We start from the raw sequence: 16,335 nt of genomic DNA, 5'->3' as shown, positions 1-16,335 counted from the left end.
GGTAAGGGAATAGAAGGATTGGTGACCCACCTCCTTCCATTGGCTGAAAGGAAAAACAGATTTATAAAGCTTTGGTAGGGAATTAGGGAGACAGGAGCTGTTTCTTCCCCAAGACTGTCATGTCCTATTCACTAGTACCTTTAAAGGGGAATGGGTACGGCTCCAGGAGGCCATTGTAATTAAACCTCCGTTTAGGAACAGGTTTACTCACGTCTTCCCTTCAGTCTTCCTGCCAGCCTCACTTTAGGAGTCCCGTGATGGAACCAGAAGCAAGTACCACCCCTGAAGGTAGTAGCAGTGAAACTGAGTTTCTGCTGACCTGGGTTCTTAATCCCCTTCTGCAACTGATTGGCTACATGTCTTCAGGCAAATCATTTTACCAGTCCTATCCCTTTAGCACATGGTTTCAGTGATATCTTACAAAAGCAAAAATTAAAAAAAATTCCAGAGGATGTTTTCTTTAGGAAAGCAAGGTCTAAGAGTCTGAACCTTACCATATTGTGGGGACAAAACAAAAAAGAAAAAGAAAAAAAATATATATATATATATATACACACACACACAGACACAGCCACCCGCAATGTACTTCCTCTGCTAAAAATTCTCCTTTATATTACTTTGTTGGTAGAAATTATTAGGGTTGAATTATTTTTTCTAATAGTTTGTAACATTAGACCAAGGATCATAAAGATGAATTCACCTTCCTTCTGCAGGTTAACTGATGTCAGCTAGGCTGGCTTAGGTTTCAGGAAGGACTGATAGCATTCAAACTCCAAACAAAACAAAAAACAAAAAAAAATTCAAAAGCCTGGTGGTGGAAGCATCTAGGCAAAGAGAAAACCTGGACAAACGCTGTAAACAGTGAGCAAATCCTCTACCTTTTGAGAACACAAACACCATTTCAACAAAGAAATTACATTCAGTGGAGGTTGTTTTAGGACAAGGCTGAGCAAATTAAATACTTCACCACCATATGTTCGGCTTTGGCAGGAGATGTAGGTGGTAAGGGAATCTCAATGTTAGGGAATGCCCATATCACACCCCAGCTGGCTATTTAGTCATGAAATAAGGAGAAACACACAAATATTTGGTTAAGACACCTTTAATGAAAAGGGAAAGACACTAGTATCTCCCTTGTCTGCTCTTCACATTTTACTATGTTAGGAAACTCTGGAGCCTACACCTTTGGAGGAGCCATCACGTCAGTCAATAGCAGAAGCTTCACCCCCTCCCCCTCAGAACTCCTGTTCCAGATGATCCTATGTTAAGAGTAAATACTACATCTCATTACAAGACAGAGAGGCAGGGAGGACAGCACCTGGGGCTCCTCTCCCAAAGTCTGGGACTCTATGAACCAGACAGTGACAAAGACACAAACCCAGGTCCATGGACAGGCAAAATGGGGAGGAAGTGGACCTTGAGAGAGGAAGGTGAGGAAAATACAAGGGGCTAGGGAATAAAGGAGGGAGTTATCTAAAACTAGAAGCACACTAGTGCTAGGAAACCCCCCTGACCCACGGTGCACTGTGGCACACTTAAGTCACCTTGAGTCCAAAAGAACATTCATGAGACCCATCGACCTATCCAAATAAGAATGTGAGGTCTCCTCCTTTACATCTCGCCCCTTTATTAATCACATAGGTTTGCACCAAGCCTTACGCTTTACAACACTCAACTCTCCATTAGTCCTTCAACTACCCTCATGAACAATGCTTGCTAAAGATGTGAACTTCACATTTCCCTCCCCCAAAGAGCCATCCCATGGGAGACCTCGCAGCAAGAATTCCACTTGTTTGCTAACTGTGAGAGGCAAAGATGAAGGATATGAGAAGCTCAAAGTATCTTGGCATATTAACCGGCCAACACTTTTACCTTAATGTGACTAAGACACGAGTGCCTTACTAGCAGGAAGAGTGTCCTGTGCCTTTCATTTCTCCCTACCCCCTGGGGCTGGGCCACGAGACAGATAATTGTTGCATTTTCACTGTTGGCACGTGGAAGGAGAAGGAAGGTACAATCTGCTACTTCTCTTTATGATGGGCTTTCCAGGCACTGTCTTGGATGCAAGAGGTCAAAAGAGGAAAAGGGGAGCTCTCTTCTCCTTGGCTTCTCTGGATCCCTCTGCTAGAGGCAACTTCCCGGCCTCAGTTCCTGGGCCAAACAGCACTGGTCGTGCAGGGCCTGAAGTGGTAGTGGAGATGGAGATGGAACTGGAAGTTTGGGGCTTGGTGGGCAGGTCACTTGACAGGAAGGTTGTGTCCTGGTTCCAAAGAGACAGCGGGCCCACCCTCACCAGCTGGGAAGGAATGCCCTGGGACAAGAAGCCATGCAGGTTGACCTGGTCACCAGAGAGGAGTGGCCCTAGGCCCTCCAGGGACAGGTGCTGCCCCCTTCGGGGTGGCTGTAATTCCATATGTGGGTGCTCAGGTGCACCTGCCAAAGGGAAGGGAGAGGAGAGGGAAGAAGGGTCATTCTCAGAGAAGCTGGAAAGGGTTCTTCTCGGGAATGTAAAAGCTGTAGCAAGTCTATTTTCCTCAGGTACAATGGATGAAGAGGGAAGAAAAGTTTCTCAGGGGGCAATTGCCGTGAGCTCAGCCATTTTGAAGCTCAAGGATTAGAGAAAAGTCATTAGGGACATCTAAGAACTCAGAGAAACAGACAAATAAAGGCTCAGATCTGGGAGGTCCTTCTACAGAGCTCTCACTTCCTGCTCCTTGGGTCAAGGGGCAGCAGGTACAGAAAAACTGGTTCATGGGATGGTGGGGTCATCTTTTCGGGGAAAGGGAGAGAGCCCTGGGGAAGTGATAGAGGGTGAGCAGCCTGGGACCAAGGAAAGAGCAGCAATATTCTGAGGGCCATGGGGGGCAAAGGGCTGTACCTGGTGGTGGGCCAGCAGCATGTGCTTCTTGAGGGTAGCCCGCTCGAGAAAGCCCTGCCTGCAGAAAACACAAGTGAAGAGCAGCCCCTCCTTGGGGTGGGTTTTCTGATGCTCCTCCAGAGCTGCTTGGGTGGGAAAGGTCTGGCCACACACCTCACAGGCCTTTCGGCCACTGCTCTCCCCGGGCTCCTTTCTCATCACTTCCTGCAGGCTCAGCTCCTCCACCAAGGGGGTGCTGCTGCCTTCCCCTTCAAGGGCCAGCGCTGACCCTGGGCTGGAGCTCCTCTCCGGTTTTGCCCCCTCTTCCGTGCCTCCGGCAGCATCACTGCCTCCCTGCTCCTTTGGCTGTGTCTGATCCAGGGTGTCAGCTGGTGGCGGCGGCAGCAGACACGGCTGCTGAATGGTCTTCTCATTAGTGTCCATCTCCTTCCCAGCTGTGGTCACCGCTGCCACAGTCCCCACTTCCTCCTCAGTGCCAGAGGCCTCTTCTGAATCACCTCGCACGGATATGGCCTTCTCCCCTCCACTTTCAGAGCCTCTTCCGGCCAGGGAATCTTCATCAGTCACATCTTCTTCCTCTTCTTCATCCTCTTCCTCTTCTTCAGACAACTCCTCCTCTGGGGATGGCTGCTGGGATGGCTGCTGGGGGAAGCCCCCCGCTCCGGAGACTGTCGATTGCTCAGAGCCGTTCTCCTGGGCAGCTCCCCCCGCTTCAGGGAGTGCAGTGCCACCATTGGGGATCTGGCCCCCCAGGTGCATCCGAACATGCTGCTGCAGAGTAACAGCATTGGTGAACTTCTTCTGGCAAATGGGGCAGGAGTTCTGGGCCCGGGCAGCTGGACTAGCCTTATGGCCCACGAAATGTGCACGCAGATTGCCTCGGGTAGAGAAAGCTCTGCCACACACTTTGCATTTGAAGGGTCGCTCACCTCCATGCTGACCGTAATGCAGGCGCAGTGCCCGAGGACAGCTCAGCACCCGGAGACAAATGACACACTGGTTGGGTCCAGATGAGGCTGATGATGAAGCTGCAGGGGCAGAGGTTGTGGGGGCACCCGAGGCAGTAGAGGCCACTGCCACAGCTCCTTGACGGTCAATCTTTTCTACCAGCTGCTGAAGCTTGGAGGTCTCGGAGGGTGAAGCCCCCAAGGGCTCCAGCACGTAAGGGAAGGGGAAGCTACCAGTGGACTTCAAGTGGTTGGTAAGCAGGGCCCAGCTGGGTAGCGATGTCACCAGCTTACTTAGCTGCATGCGGGTTGCTGCGCCACTTTCTGCCACCCCGGCGATGGCTGAGCCCTCACTCCCCGGCGGGGTGTTTTCATCCGCTTTATTCTTTGGCTCTACTGCTTTCATGAGCACAAACTTATTGAAAGCAGGAAGCGCAGGGGCCGTAGTGGTGCCTGCACCGGTGGAGAGCAGCGTGAGGCTCTCTGTGGCACTGAGGGCGGCGGTGGAGGCCACCAGAGGCTTGCGTTCCACACCTCCACCCGGCACAGCTGCCTCCTCCTCAGCCTTCTCTGGCGGCACCGACATACCATAGGGCAGGCCGCTGCTGGTGATAACATAGTCGAGATGCTCTGGAACCGGGTGAGGGTTCATCTGCACATGTGGGTACTTCTCCCGATGCCGGTGGAAATGCACTTTGAGGTTGCCTCGCGTGGTAAAGCGGTTGCCACACACATTACACTTATAGGGTCTCTCGCCTGTGTGGGAACGCAGGTGGATCTGCAGGGCACTGTCACTACCAAATACTTTGGCGCAGAAGCGGCACTTGTGCCTCCCACCGGGCTTCTCCAAGGGGCCCATCACTTCCCCATAACCCAACTCTCCACCTCCATTCTTTGGCTTCAGGAGCCCTGGGGAAGCAGCAGCCTCGAGGCCCCGGGCTGCCCCAAGACACTGCGCTGCCAGGAGTCCCGTAGTGCCTGGGAATGCCAGGTGAGGTGAGGCGATCAGCTGATCCGTGCTGCCCGACAGGGCCGGGGAGGCTGCAGGGGTGGGTTTGTGGCTTCGCCCGACCACACCAGCAGAAAAAGGGTGCTGTGACCCCAAGGGGTGGTAAAGGTGGAAGAAAGCCTGCTTGGGTGCTTCTGCCCCTGAGGAGGAGGTGGAGGAAGGTGCCAGTGTTTTGCCAGTTTGGACAGGCTTGATGGGACTGAAGAGAGGCAGCAGGGGCTTGGTGGAGGAGGCAGTCCCTGTCCCAGGTAGCTCCGAGGGACTGGAAGGGGTGCCCACTGTCTGGCCTAAGGAGCCTAGCAGCAGCACCTGCCGGCAGATTTGCTCAGTCATCTGCATCTGATGAATCTGGCGCTGCTGCAGCACCCGGAGTTCTTCCAAGATCAGAGGGATGTTCAAGTGGCCACTGCCTACCCCTGTGGGGGGAGGAGGAGGCGGAGGAGGAGGGGGTGCAGGGGTGGACTCCGGCGGTAATGGAGTCGCTCCCAGCTTGGGGCTGGCCAAGATCAGGCCCCCACCTCCCCCAGCTGCTGTACCTGTGGCAGCAATGAGGAAGTGCCCGGAAGACTCCTCTCCCCTCCGCTCGGGGCCCCAGGTGGGATCTGTGGGTACAGAGGACGCGCAGTCCGAGGGGTTGCTTTGCTCGGCCTCCATGGCCTGCGGACTACTCTGGCCCTCAGGCCGAGGCTCGCAAGAGGTCGAAGAGTTGTTGGGGTTCTCCTGGCCCCCAATTATCACCATTACAGGGGGATCAGTAGAACATGCATTCTGGTGGGCGAGGAATTCAGCTGGGTCAGTGAATTGTGCGCAGCACTTGGCACAGACTTGGGGGTGGTCGTCCTCGCTCACATCACCTGGGGAAGAACACAAGGAGAGAGCGTGGGTGGTGCGGTTGGGATGGATATACACAGGCTGTAATTAACAAGGAGCCCAGTAACCGCTAGTGGGGGTGGGGAGATGAGCTCACCATCAGGCCGTGCAGAAGGCTAGAGCTCAGGGCTGACCCGCCTGGACACGACACGCCAGCACTGGGGGCCAGGAAGGAGAGGAGCGGGCATGCACAAGCTACTGTCCCCCTTCTATCCCCTCGCACCCCGGGTCACCGGCGGACGGAAGGACAAGCTGGGAGGACCGGGTCCTGGGCAGAGAATCGTCCGTTTTATCTCGTCCACCGAAAGTCCTTCCCCCCTCGCCCCGCGCACCCCCTCCACCCCTACCCCTGCAGGGCCCTACCGCACCTCCAAGCTCCGCCGGCTCCCCGCAGGGCCCCCCGAGACGAGCGCTCCTCCCGGCTTCGTGCGCCATGGTTGTGCGGGAGGTGCAGGGCCGGGTGGAGTGGGAGACAATGGGTATCCGGATTGGGGGAGGCGGCACTGGCCGCCCGGGCTGCAGCAGCCTCTGCACCCAGCGGCCCGGACTGCAGAGATGGAGATCGCGGCGGGGGGAGGGCGCAGCGGAGGAGGGGGAGGGGAGCGAGGAGACGCGGAGGAGGGGAGGAGCTGGAGCCAGAAAGCTGGGAGAGGGGAGATGGGGGAGGAGCTGCTGGGAAGGGGCGTCTGTGGGGAGGAGTTGCTGGGGAGGGAGGCGGGAGCTGGGGAAGAAGAGAGGGGGCGGGGGACGGGTGTACGGGGGCGGGAGCCCAGAGCACAGGAGGGTTTCCGGTAGGCTCAGTGACAGGTGCTGTGGGGCCTGGTGGGGGTCCACCTATCCTTGCCCTCTGCTAGCTCCCCCCATCTCCAGATGTCTTTGCCCAGACCGGCCCGCCCACCTCCCCAGCAAGCTCAAGGGGGCACAGTAGGAAACACAGCCTTGCTCAATAGAGCAGAGCGATAGGCTTCTCTTATTTTCCTTCGGATAAAGGATCCGCTGAGCCTGGAAAACGTGGACTCCAGAGAGGGTGGTCTGAGGGCCAGAGTGAGAGGGGGGTCCCAGAAAATCCACCCCTTATCTACACACATTCACACCGCCCCTGCAAATGCCCCAAGTTTTGTCCTGTTTTCTTCACCTCCATTCCCACCCTACCCCCACACCCCCTCTACAAAAGAAGCTTCTCAGGGTGGGAGGCTGAGAGGTAGAATTTCCAAGGAAGTCGATTCAGGACTCTTCTCTGCGGAACACTAAGCCCCTTTACTCCCCGCCCCTCCTCCCCCAGAATAATAGCTGAATGCAAGTTATTCCACGGATCACCCAGCCCACACCTCATTTACAGAGTTCATGCTTATTAAAGGAGTCATCTCCTATTTAGTTTCCTCTTCTCTACCCTTCTTCCTCCGTTGTCCTTCTCTAGCAACGCAGACACTATTACGGATGTGCTGTTTGGGGGTGATGCTAGTTTGCAGAGGCCCACCTAGCTTTAACCTGGGGGGAAGGGAACTCCTCCCGAAACAATGGGGAAAATGCAGTAGGAGGGAGCTACCAGGCAGCCTATCGGGGCCTAAAGTCCCTCTTAGCCCCAGGCTGGGTTGAATGCCTAGAAATGACTTAACACCTGCTCACTGCACAGAGGTGGCCTCCTATTAGGAGAGAGGATTAAGGGCGTAAAATGCCTCCTGGACCAGGTACTCTGCATTCCCTTCCTATCTTGAAATGAGCCTTAATGGCTTTCCAACTTCCTTAAAAGAGCTTATCTTTCTTACAGGAGGTGATAAGTCCTTAGTTCAGTGTTTTGCCTGGGCATCAGTAAATCCACCTTGTTCTAATCCCAGTTCCGTTCTTGCCTGGCTGGTAAATTGAGGTGTGGTGGGCAGTCACACCATGACTGCACTGCCATTTCCTTTTTTGTAAAGTGGTAATATTGTAGCTATGTTGGCTTCATCAGAGAAATATAGTGGGGATAAAATAATCTATATATATAGGACTTCAAATTTTGGGAGGAGTCCTAAATATTATGAATTAAAGAACTTATATTTAAGTGGCAAAAAAAAAAACCAAAATAAGCTAAAATACATATATATTCAAATTAGGTCTGTTTTCATGTTGCCTATTAATTTATTTTAATTTATTTATTTTTGGCCAAGCTGTACGGCTTACTCAGGATCTTAGTTCCCTGAACCCAGGTCCTTGGTAGCATAAGCGTGGCATCCTAACCACTGGACTGCCAGGGAATTAGCAATCTTATTCATTTCTGAGGCTAATATCATTGGCATATGTTAAGAGTAGGAAGTCTTTTGGGGTGGGAGCTGTAATAGCCATTTCCTTCTCCAAATATTAATGTTAGTATAATGTAATATTAATATTAGGCTTTCCAGGTGGCGCTAGTGGTAAAGAATCCATCTGCCAATGCAGGAGAGGCAAGAGACATGGGTTTGATTCTTGGGTTGGAACGATTCCCTGGAGTAGGAAAAGGCAATCCACTCCATTATTCTTGCCTGGAAAATTCCATGGACAGAGGAGCCTGGCAGGCTACAGTCCATGGGGTTGCAAAGAGTCAGACATGACTGAACACACACACTGAGTTGTATATAATATAGACATAGTTGAATGTTAATATTAGTATAATATTAATAATGTCCACTTTCATTGAAAACATTGTACTGAATTGTTTTGAAACTTCAGATAAACACAAGGGTCTTGATACTGTAGACAATGGCTCTGAAACAGAGGAGCTCCAGGCTTCCAGACCTGACCAGGGAGGGAGAGAGGATTCTGTGTCAATTATGGTAAGTCACAGGTTAACTGCAATGTTGTTTATTTTTATAGATAAGGAAGTTGAAGCTTGGAGAGGTTAAGTGACTTTTCCAAGTTCACACAGTAATTCAGTGCAGCAAACATTCAGAGTTTTGACTCCTGTCCAATACTTTCCCAAGCACATCAACATTGTGTAGCTTCCCTAAGCTAGAGAAAGGGCCTTGTGTGGTTCCTACCTGCCATTTGCTCTGCAGCCTCAGTGAGAGAGAAGGAATCAGATGGACTCTTTCTACTGAGCATTTGTTAATTAGCATTGAATGTTTGATATCAAGTTGCTGTTTTGTCAAGTCTTCCAACAAGAAAAGAAATCCTTTTCTTTTCATCTTCTCCTGGGAAACACTGTCCCCTTTCTAGCTCTTTAATGAAACTTGCTTTCTGATGTGTAATTTGATCTGCACTCTTCTTAAAGGTAAATTCAGTCCCTGTTGAAAGGTGATGGATCAACAGCCACCTGTAAGAGGAGCCCTCTTTTTCTTAGCACTTTGCACTCACTGCCTATCCTGAAAAGGGGGGTGGGATTCTTAGGCAGACACGAATGAAATCATAAACACAGGACTAAACAAACCTGGTAATGGTGTCCCTAGATAGCAGATAAGGTGAAGTAAGCTACCCTGGGTCACATGCAAAGTCTGGGATGGACACAGGACTGAGACCTGGATATGCTGGTTTAAATTTATAAAGAGCTGAAATACAAGGAAAAATGAAATCAGGTGACTCTCTAAATCTGGTGGCTCATCAAACTTAGGAAAGGATGGCTCGGAAAACAGAAAAATCGGTGTGTAGCAGGTAGACTTGAACACAGGTTCTCAAACTTTGCTGCCCATTAGAATTACTGGAAGAGCTTTTAAAAATTGCAGTGGCCAGGCTGTGTGTGCGTGCATGCTAAGTCTGATGCTTTGTGAAGATATGAACTGTAGCCTGCCAGGCTCCTCTGTCTGTGTGATTCTCCAAGCAACAATACAGGGTAGCCATTTCCTCCTCCAAGGAATCTTCCGGACCCAGGGATTGAATCTGCATCTCTTAGGTCTCCTACGTTGGCTGGTGGGATCTTTACCACTAGAGCCACCTGGGAAGCCTGGCCAGGGTGGGTCTAGGCAGCAATGTTTGTAATGTTCCTCAAGTGATTCCAATGTACAGCCAAGGAGGAGAACCATAGTGTGTATCAGAGGAGTGCCTTTCTCAGCAAACCTTCCACCCTGCTTCTCACAAATCTTCAAAGTGGAAAAGTAGAAAGTGCTGTAATGTCTGACTCTTTTGTGACCCCATAGACTGTAGCCTGCCAGGCTCCTCTATTCATGAGATTTCACAGGCAAGAATACTGGAGTGGGTTGCCATTTCCTTCTTTAGGGGATCTTCCCGACCCAGGGATCAGATCCGTTTCTCCTGCATTGCTGGAGAATTCTTTACTGCTGAGCCACCAGGGAAGGTCACAAATCTTACCTGTGTTCAACTTTACAAAAATCAGGACATAAGTAAAATGAGTCGCTCAGTGCAAAATAAAATCTGCCTGTTGGGTTCTCTCTCTACTCTGACCACAGGTACATTTTGACTCTCTTGTGCCCTGCTTCCATGAACAGAAATTGACATGATATACACTCGACTAAGAGTTTAAGTGACTGTATGTGCATCTTGAGCCATACTTCTAATTGTAAAATGAAAGGCTTTGTTCTACACAGAGTTCAGGCACCATCCATCCAACCATTAAAGAAAGGAGCATACTATGTAAGCCCTGCCTAAACCTACTGTTAATGTTGGACCAACACCAATTGATAGTATCCCCAATTATGAGTTGATCCTATAACTGCTGCTACAGAGGACTTCTAAGGGAGAATAAATGATCTCTTCCTCACTCCTCTCTCCTAAATGCATCCACATACTCCTCTGTCGCTCACACCTAGTAAGTGTACCCTTGACCTGTGCAACACAGTGGACAAATAGGCACAGGTACATCTGGTGCAAAGTGAGAAAAATATATGTTTCCAGAATAAGAATATCTTAGATCAAACACACAAAAAAAGGTTGTTTTAAAAAAAAAAAAAAACAGGCATTTTTCTGATATCAAAGGACTCGGCACTTAACATGGAATTTATACTGTTTTGAAGCTGGAAGTGACTTTAGAGATCTGACCTCTCACTGAGCACAGTGATTGAGAATGTCAGCTCTGAATCAGGCCTCAGTTAAAGTGCCAGCACTTTCTAATCTTTGTGACCTTGGGAAAAGTTTCTTAATTTCCCCAAGGCTTGGATTTCTTTTTAAAATGGGGGTATAGCAACAAAAAGGCATGAAATTCTTATACAGTGCCGCAACATAGATGAGACTTGAAAACACTGCGCTGAGTGAAATAAGCCAGATGGAAATAAGCCACTCAAATGGACACATATTGTATGGTTTCATTATGGGAGATCCCTAGAATTGGCAAGTTCACAGAGACAGAAAGTCGAATGGTGATTTCCTGGGCCGGTGGGCTGGGTGAAGCAAATGGGGAGTTATTATTTAATGGGTATGCAGTTTCAGTTTTGCGAGATGAAAGAGCTCTGAGATGGCTGGTAGTGATGGTCACACAGAATTGTGAATATACTTAATGCCACTGAATTGTATGCTTGAAAATGAAAAATTTTGTATCACCATAAATTAAAGTCATTTTAATGGAGGTGATAATAATAGCAGAGAAATAAACAAAAGGAAATCTATAAACGGCATAGCATAGTACCTGACAAATAGTAAATGCTGGGCAAATATTAGCAATGAGTATTATTCTGTAAAGACTAAAAGCTGAAGCCCTGGGAGAAGGCTGGACTTGTCTAAGGTCACAAAACTTCCAAGTCCAAGCTGGACTGAAAACCAGGTTTTGGGCTTCCTTATCCAGTGCTCTATTGTACCCTGCCTGAGTACTTTCTATCTACTCAGAAATGTTTTCTTTTTGACCCAGGAGTGCCTAGGGCTTAAAGGCTCAGGGATCAATACTCCAAGAGAGGATGCTGTAAAGAGAACAGGACCCTCACAACTCTATTTTTGCCTTCTTTCCCCTTTTGCTGCTCTTGATATCTGCCAACTGCCATTTCTCCCCCTAGATCTGTTTGGCTGTTGTCCTGGTTTCTGCTTCTCACTAAATATCTGGGTTTCTGATGTTTTCCTTTATTTCCCAGATGCACTGGTTTACATTCTCCCTATTCACATCCCTTATGTTCTCTATTCCAGACTTCTAGACTCTGTAGGGAAGAGAGGAATTTTTTTTCTCTCCAGAGTTTTTAAGTAAATAGACTATTTCCTTCTCATCACTTATGTGCAATTACTATTCTGTTAGGTTTTTGGTGTTCTGGTCAGGGAAGCTGAACAAAAAGAGGACTGGAAAACAGGTTTTTCAGACTGTGTCTTGGTGATATCTTAGGTCACTGCAGAGATGAGGCTTTTAAAATGTGCAACAAAGGCTCAGCATTTGCTTGTCACATAGGGCAAACATTGCTTAAAGGAAGGCAAAGACTCCTGAAAGCTTTAGTGGCACCCTAGCCTACTAAATAAATGTCTGTTGATGGTCATGATGATGCCCATAGCTCCACAGGTACACCTGTAAAATAAGAGCCCTCCCTACCTAATTTGGGGGCGTGCAGAACAAAAAAAATGTCCCTGGGGTAGAAGGAAAACTCAGGAGCCCAAAGATCATGTGAGTGAATAGAAACCCTATCTGTATATCTTATAAAAGCACTAAGGAATTTTAGATTTGATCAAATATTAGCCACCTCATCTTACATATGAGACCCCATTACACACCAGGTCATGGTAGTAGCGCAAGGATCTTTCACTCTCAGGAGAATTCTGAACAGAAAACCCATCGGCTTTCTTAAGATTAACTACTGCTTTCTTGCTCCTGACATTTGTGTTTTTAACTTTTATGGCTCAAAGGCAAAATTTCAACTGCAATTCTTTGCTGCCATTGAGTTCAGGCCTGTACTGTTTCCATGGGGACGGCTTTGCAGCAGCATTCCGCGCCCCCAGGTGTTCACAGCCACAAGTGGGAGCTACAGCTCAAGGGGCTGGAGAATCCTCTCAGGGCAGTAGGGAAAGAATTTGTAGCTTCCTCCCAGACTTTTCCTCAGCAGTGGTGTAGGGAATGGGTGAGCTGAGGAAGTGGGGAGAGAGGAGGAAAGGAGGACGCCTCTGGGGGGGGATTCAGTATTGTTCCGCAATCCAACCAGCAGGGGAGCAGGACTGTAAGGCAACTCCGAGGCTCTGGGGGAAGTCTCCTGTAGAGCAGAGGGAGGAAACATCCGGCCTACAGCCGCATTAAGGCGGGGGCTAATGTGTCCCAGGAGGGAAGGATGCCACCAGCATGAACCTCTTAATACTGGCACAGTGGGATCCCATTAAAGCACTGACTTGAAGGGGATGTGTTCTCTACACAAAAGCCAATATGTCTGTAGCATGTGGCACACTGACTTGATCTCGTCTTTTTTTTTTTTTTTTTAACAGCAGGTGAGAACATAAATTTAATCCATGCTTTAGTTTTAGCCACTCCAAATACATTATCCTAGAGGTTTCCATGACACATATCTCATAAAGAAATGCTGAAGTTCACCAAGAGTTCCCAGAGCTTTGGTCTTATTTCAGAATTTGCAGGAAGTGCCACTGCACTCACATATAACAATAATACTCACATATTAAGTACTTATTTATGCTAGGCACTGTACCACATGTATTAAGCACTTATTTATGCTAGTTATTTTTATAAGTGTACTAAAACATGTATTAACTCAATAACCCAATGAGATAGTAATCAGTATATTCATCCCCATTTTACAGATGAAGAAACTGAGACATAGAAAAGCAAAGTAAATCCACAAAGGCTGCACAGCTAACCAAGAGGTAGAGCCAGGATTTGAATCTTGAAATTCTGCCTTCAGAATCCTTGTGTTTATTCCTATATTACATTGTTGAGTGAATCAGCTGTTTGCTAAATAAATAGCTTATCCCTGAGCCAGTGTGAAATACATAGCCATACCAGATTATCCAAAACTTGCTCATTCCTAAGAAGTACCTGGATATTTGCAAAGATACAGATTCCCAGACTCTAGCCCACATCTACCCACAACCAAGCAAGCTTGGAAAACCCTAATTTAGGTGGAGTGTGTACTACTAGCTCTGATTATCATGAAAACACGGTTTCTGTCCTGATTATGCCTGTTTTTGAGACTGAGCAATGTCACTGCTCAGTATCTTAGTTACTCTGTTGGCTGCCTCTTACTTGCTGGAATGTTATAAGAATACATGAAAATTTCCCCCCTCATAAAGAAAATGTTACATAAATGATAATATCCTCATAAAATGATATGCATGTATTAAAATGCATGTATGTTAACGCATACAGTTTTTTTAGCTTGGCTTTACTTGAAGCATCCACCTAAGGCCCTCATCCAGACCTTTCCTCTAGCCTCTACCCCAGGTGACACAGATACACACTCCAAACTAGGCTGCATCTGACCGACATTAGCTCTCTCCCTCTGGGAGCTCTGATCTGTTCTCTGCGCAGCCCAACAATAAGAAACTTTTTTCTCCTCTCCCTCAGGGGAACCTTCACGTTCATCCAATTCATTCTCTTGCAACCCAACTCTCCAGAAAGAAAAGGGGGGGCGGGAATCCCACCCCTAAGAGACGGGTCTTCAGGTCTGAGAAGGTTACTTAGCAACGGGCACAAAGACCAGTGAGCAAAGGGGGACCTGGGGAGAAAACTCTTGGGTGGGGAGACAGAGCCAGTTTGAAAACTCCATTTCATCCAAAGAAAAGCAACATGGAAAACAAACAGAATCAACCCTGAGAAAAGCCAAGCGGGGCTCCACTCCAGCGCAGGTCATCATCTCCTTACTCCCTGCGACTCAACTCTTTCAACCCCCTAGTGACCAAGTCCTCCCCCTGGTTTCGCCCATGGCCCGGGTGCCCTCCCCTTGCCCTGGCCTGACCCACACAGGCTTGGACTCGGCCCCCACCCCCACCCCTCCCCGGCACCCACCGTTCTCAGACGCGCTGGGACCTTCGCAGTCCGAGATTAACTGTTGGGGTTTCCGCTGCTTTCGCCGAGACATTCCCGGGTAGAGAGAGGTGGGACAGGGAGGGACAACGCTCACTTAGTCTGAATCGGGGTGACCTGGTCAGGTCTTCCCCCTAGGTCTGAAGCCAACTGATGCCTCTCCCCCAGTGCCAATCACTGTGAAGCAGAGATGTTCTCGCTTCCCAGGGACAGACAGACAGACACGCGCGCGCTCTGATTCTCAGTCTCTGACTCTCTCTCAATCTCTGCAAGTCTTTAAAGGGGAGACGCCCCCTTTTTTTTTCTTCAGCTTCTTCCCTACGCTTCTGCAGCTCCCATTGTAAAAGCAAAAATCCTAATCTTTCCGCACACTCTTTTCTTTTGTACTGCAGAGGAAAGGATTTAACCCTCTCCTCCCTGCCTGGGTTCCGGGCCTCTCGCTCTGCTGTCTGTTCAGAAAATGTCCCTCCGTCGTTTTTCGGACTCTTCCTCTAAGCTCTTCGCAGTGCTTTCTGGTTATTTCATGATTCTGTGCCACCTTGTTGGAAGATGTGACTGCTTCTGGGGTATAAGCGGAAATGAAAACTTTCTGGTATATCCTGATTATAAGGCCAAGAACTCAGTCACTCGCAAGTCAAAAATGAGAAAGGCTGACAAAAAAATTAAGTAAAAATGATCATTATATATATGTAGATCTCTTTAAAATTTATAAGATATTTTCATGTATGGGGCATAGTTTGAGAAATACATCTTTGAGGTTAGCACACCCAGTTTTACTACTCCTATTTATAGATGATCCTCTTTATAGCTGAACCAAAAGGCTCAGGGAGGTTAAGTAACTTGTCCAAGATTGCACAGCTGTGATGTAAGAGAAACAGCCCTAGCACCCAGGTGGATCTGACAGTAGTCTAGCTTTTTTTTTTTTTTTCTTTTCCTCTATAGTGTTAAAACGTACAATATGCCACCAAACTCCTAGCATGTAAAATGAAAATGATTGATCTTAAGGAATCTCATTTAAAATACCCACAGGGTCAGGGGCTCTTCTGTGTCTCCCACTTCTTTCCAGCTCCCAGAGCGGAAGGGATGCCACCTTTGCTAAAATCATACAGAAGAGTTCCGTGGTACTCCAGAGGAGACATTGGCTTCCCTGGCGGCTCAAGTGGTAAAGAACCCGCCTGCCAATGCAGGAGACGCAGGTAGGATCCCTGTGTCAGGAGGATCCCCTGGAAGAGGAAATGGCAACCTGCTCCAATATTCTTACCAGGATAATTCCGTGGACAGAGGAGCCTGGTGGGCTTCAGTCCGTGGGGTCGCAAAGAGTCTGGCACGACTGAAATGACTGAGCATTCATGCACCACCAGAACAGAAGTTACAAGGAGGCACCTTCAGCTCAGTATAAAGGAACTTTATAAAGTGTGATGGCTTCTCCTGTAAATTTGTGAGCTCTTTGTGACATGCTCTCACAGAGACAGAAAACAGTTGTCAAGGATTCTGTGGAAAGAATTTCTTTGTGGATATTAAATTTGATCTTTAAGAACATATCATTTGGTGTACTTGCCCAGTGGTCCAGTGGTTTAAGACTCTGCACTTTCAATGCAGGGGATGTGGGTTTGATCCCCGGTCAAGAAACTAAGATGTGGTATGGCCAAACAACAATAACAAAAAAACCATCGTTGGCAATGAGCCAACCGAGTCTCTCCGGTTTAGATTGCACATTTAAGGGTGATTGATTTATTGTTCTTTAACTTCTGATGTTGCTGCTCCTCCCTGAATTTGAGGTGCTAATGTTACTACT

At 48.5% G+C, this 16,335-nt stretch overlaps 1 protein-coding gene across 3 annotated transcripts; it reads right to left on the bottom strand.

Annotated features, from left to right (window-relative positions):
* Nucleotides 1–1,086: 1,086 nt before the first annotated feature.
* Nucleotides 1,087–14,765, bottom strand: SALL2 (spalt like transcription factor 2). 3 transcript variants are annotated; one of them, XM_069597748.1, is made up of 3 exons: nucleotides 14,523–14,765; nucleotides 2,879–5,688; nucleotides 1,087–2,433 (listed from the first exon to the last, which is right to left on the bottom strand). In XM_069597748.1, the coding sequence occupies exons 1-3, from the start codon at nucleotides 14,593–14,595 to the stop codon at nucleotides 2,362–2,364; spliced, it is 2,955 nt and encodes a 984-aa protein (XP_069453849.1). In that variant the 5' UTR covers nucleotides 14,596–14,765; the 3' UTR covers nucleotides 1,087–2,361. The 3 variants fall into 3 exon arrangements, with proteins under 3 accessions (XP_069453849.1, XP_069453847.1, XP_069453848.1); XM_069597746.1 differs by having other exon boundaries at nucleotides 2,415–5,688; nucleotides 14,523–14,764; XM_069597747.1 differs by lacking the exon at nucleotides 14,523–14,765 and adding an exon at nucleotides 6,073–6,349 and having other exon boundaries at nucleotides 2,415–5,688.
* Nucleotides 14,766–16,335: the final 1,570 nt, after the last annotated feature.

Source organism: Ovis canadensis, chromosome 7 (genome assembly GCF_042477335.2).
Source record: "Ovis canadensis isolate MfBH-ARS-UI-01 breed Bighorn chromosome 7, ARS-UI_OviCan_v2, whole genome shotgun sequence".
Taxonomy (NCBI): domain Eukaryota; kingdom Metazoa; phylum Chordata; class Mammalia; order Artiodactyla; family Bovidae; genus Ovis; species Ovis canadensis.
This window is presented reverse-complemented; position numbering and strand designations above follow the sequence as displayed.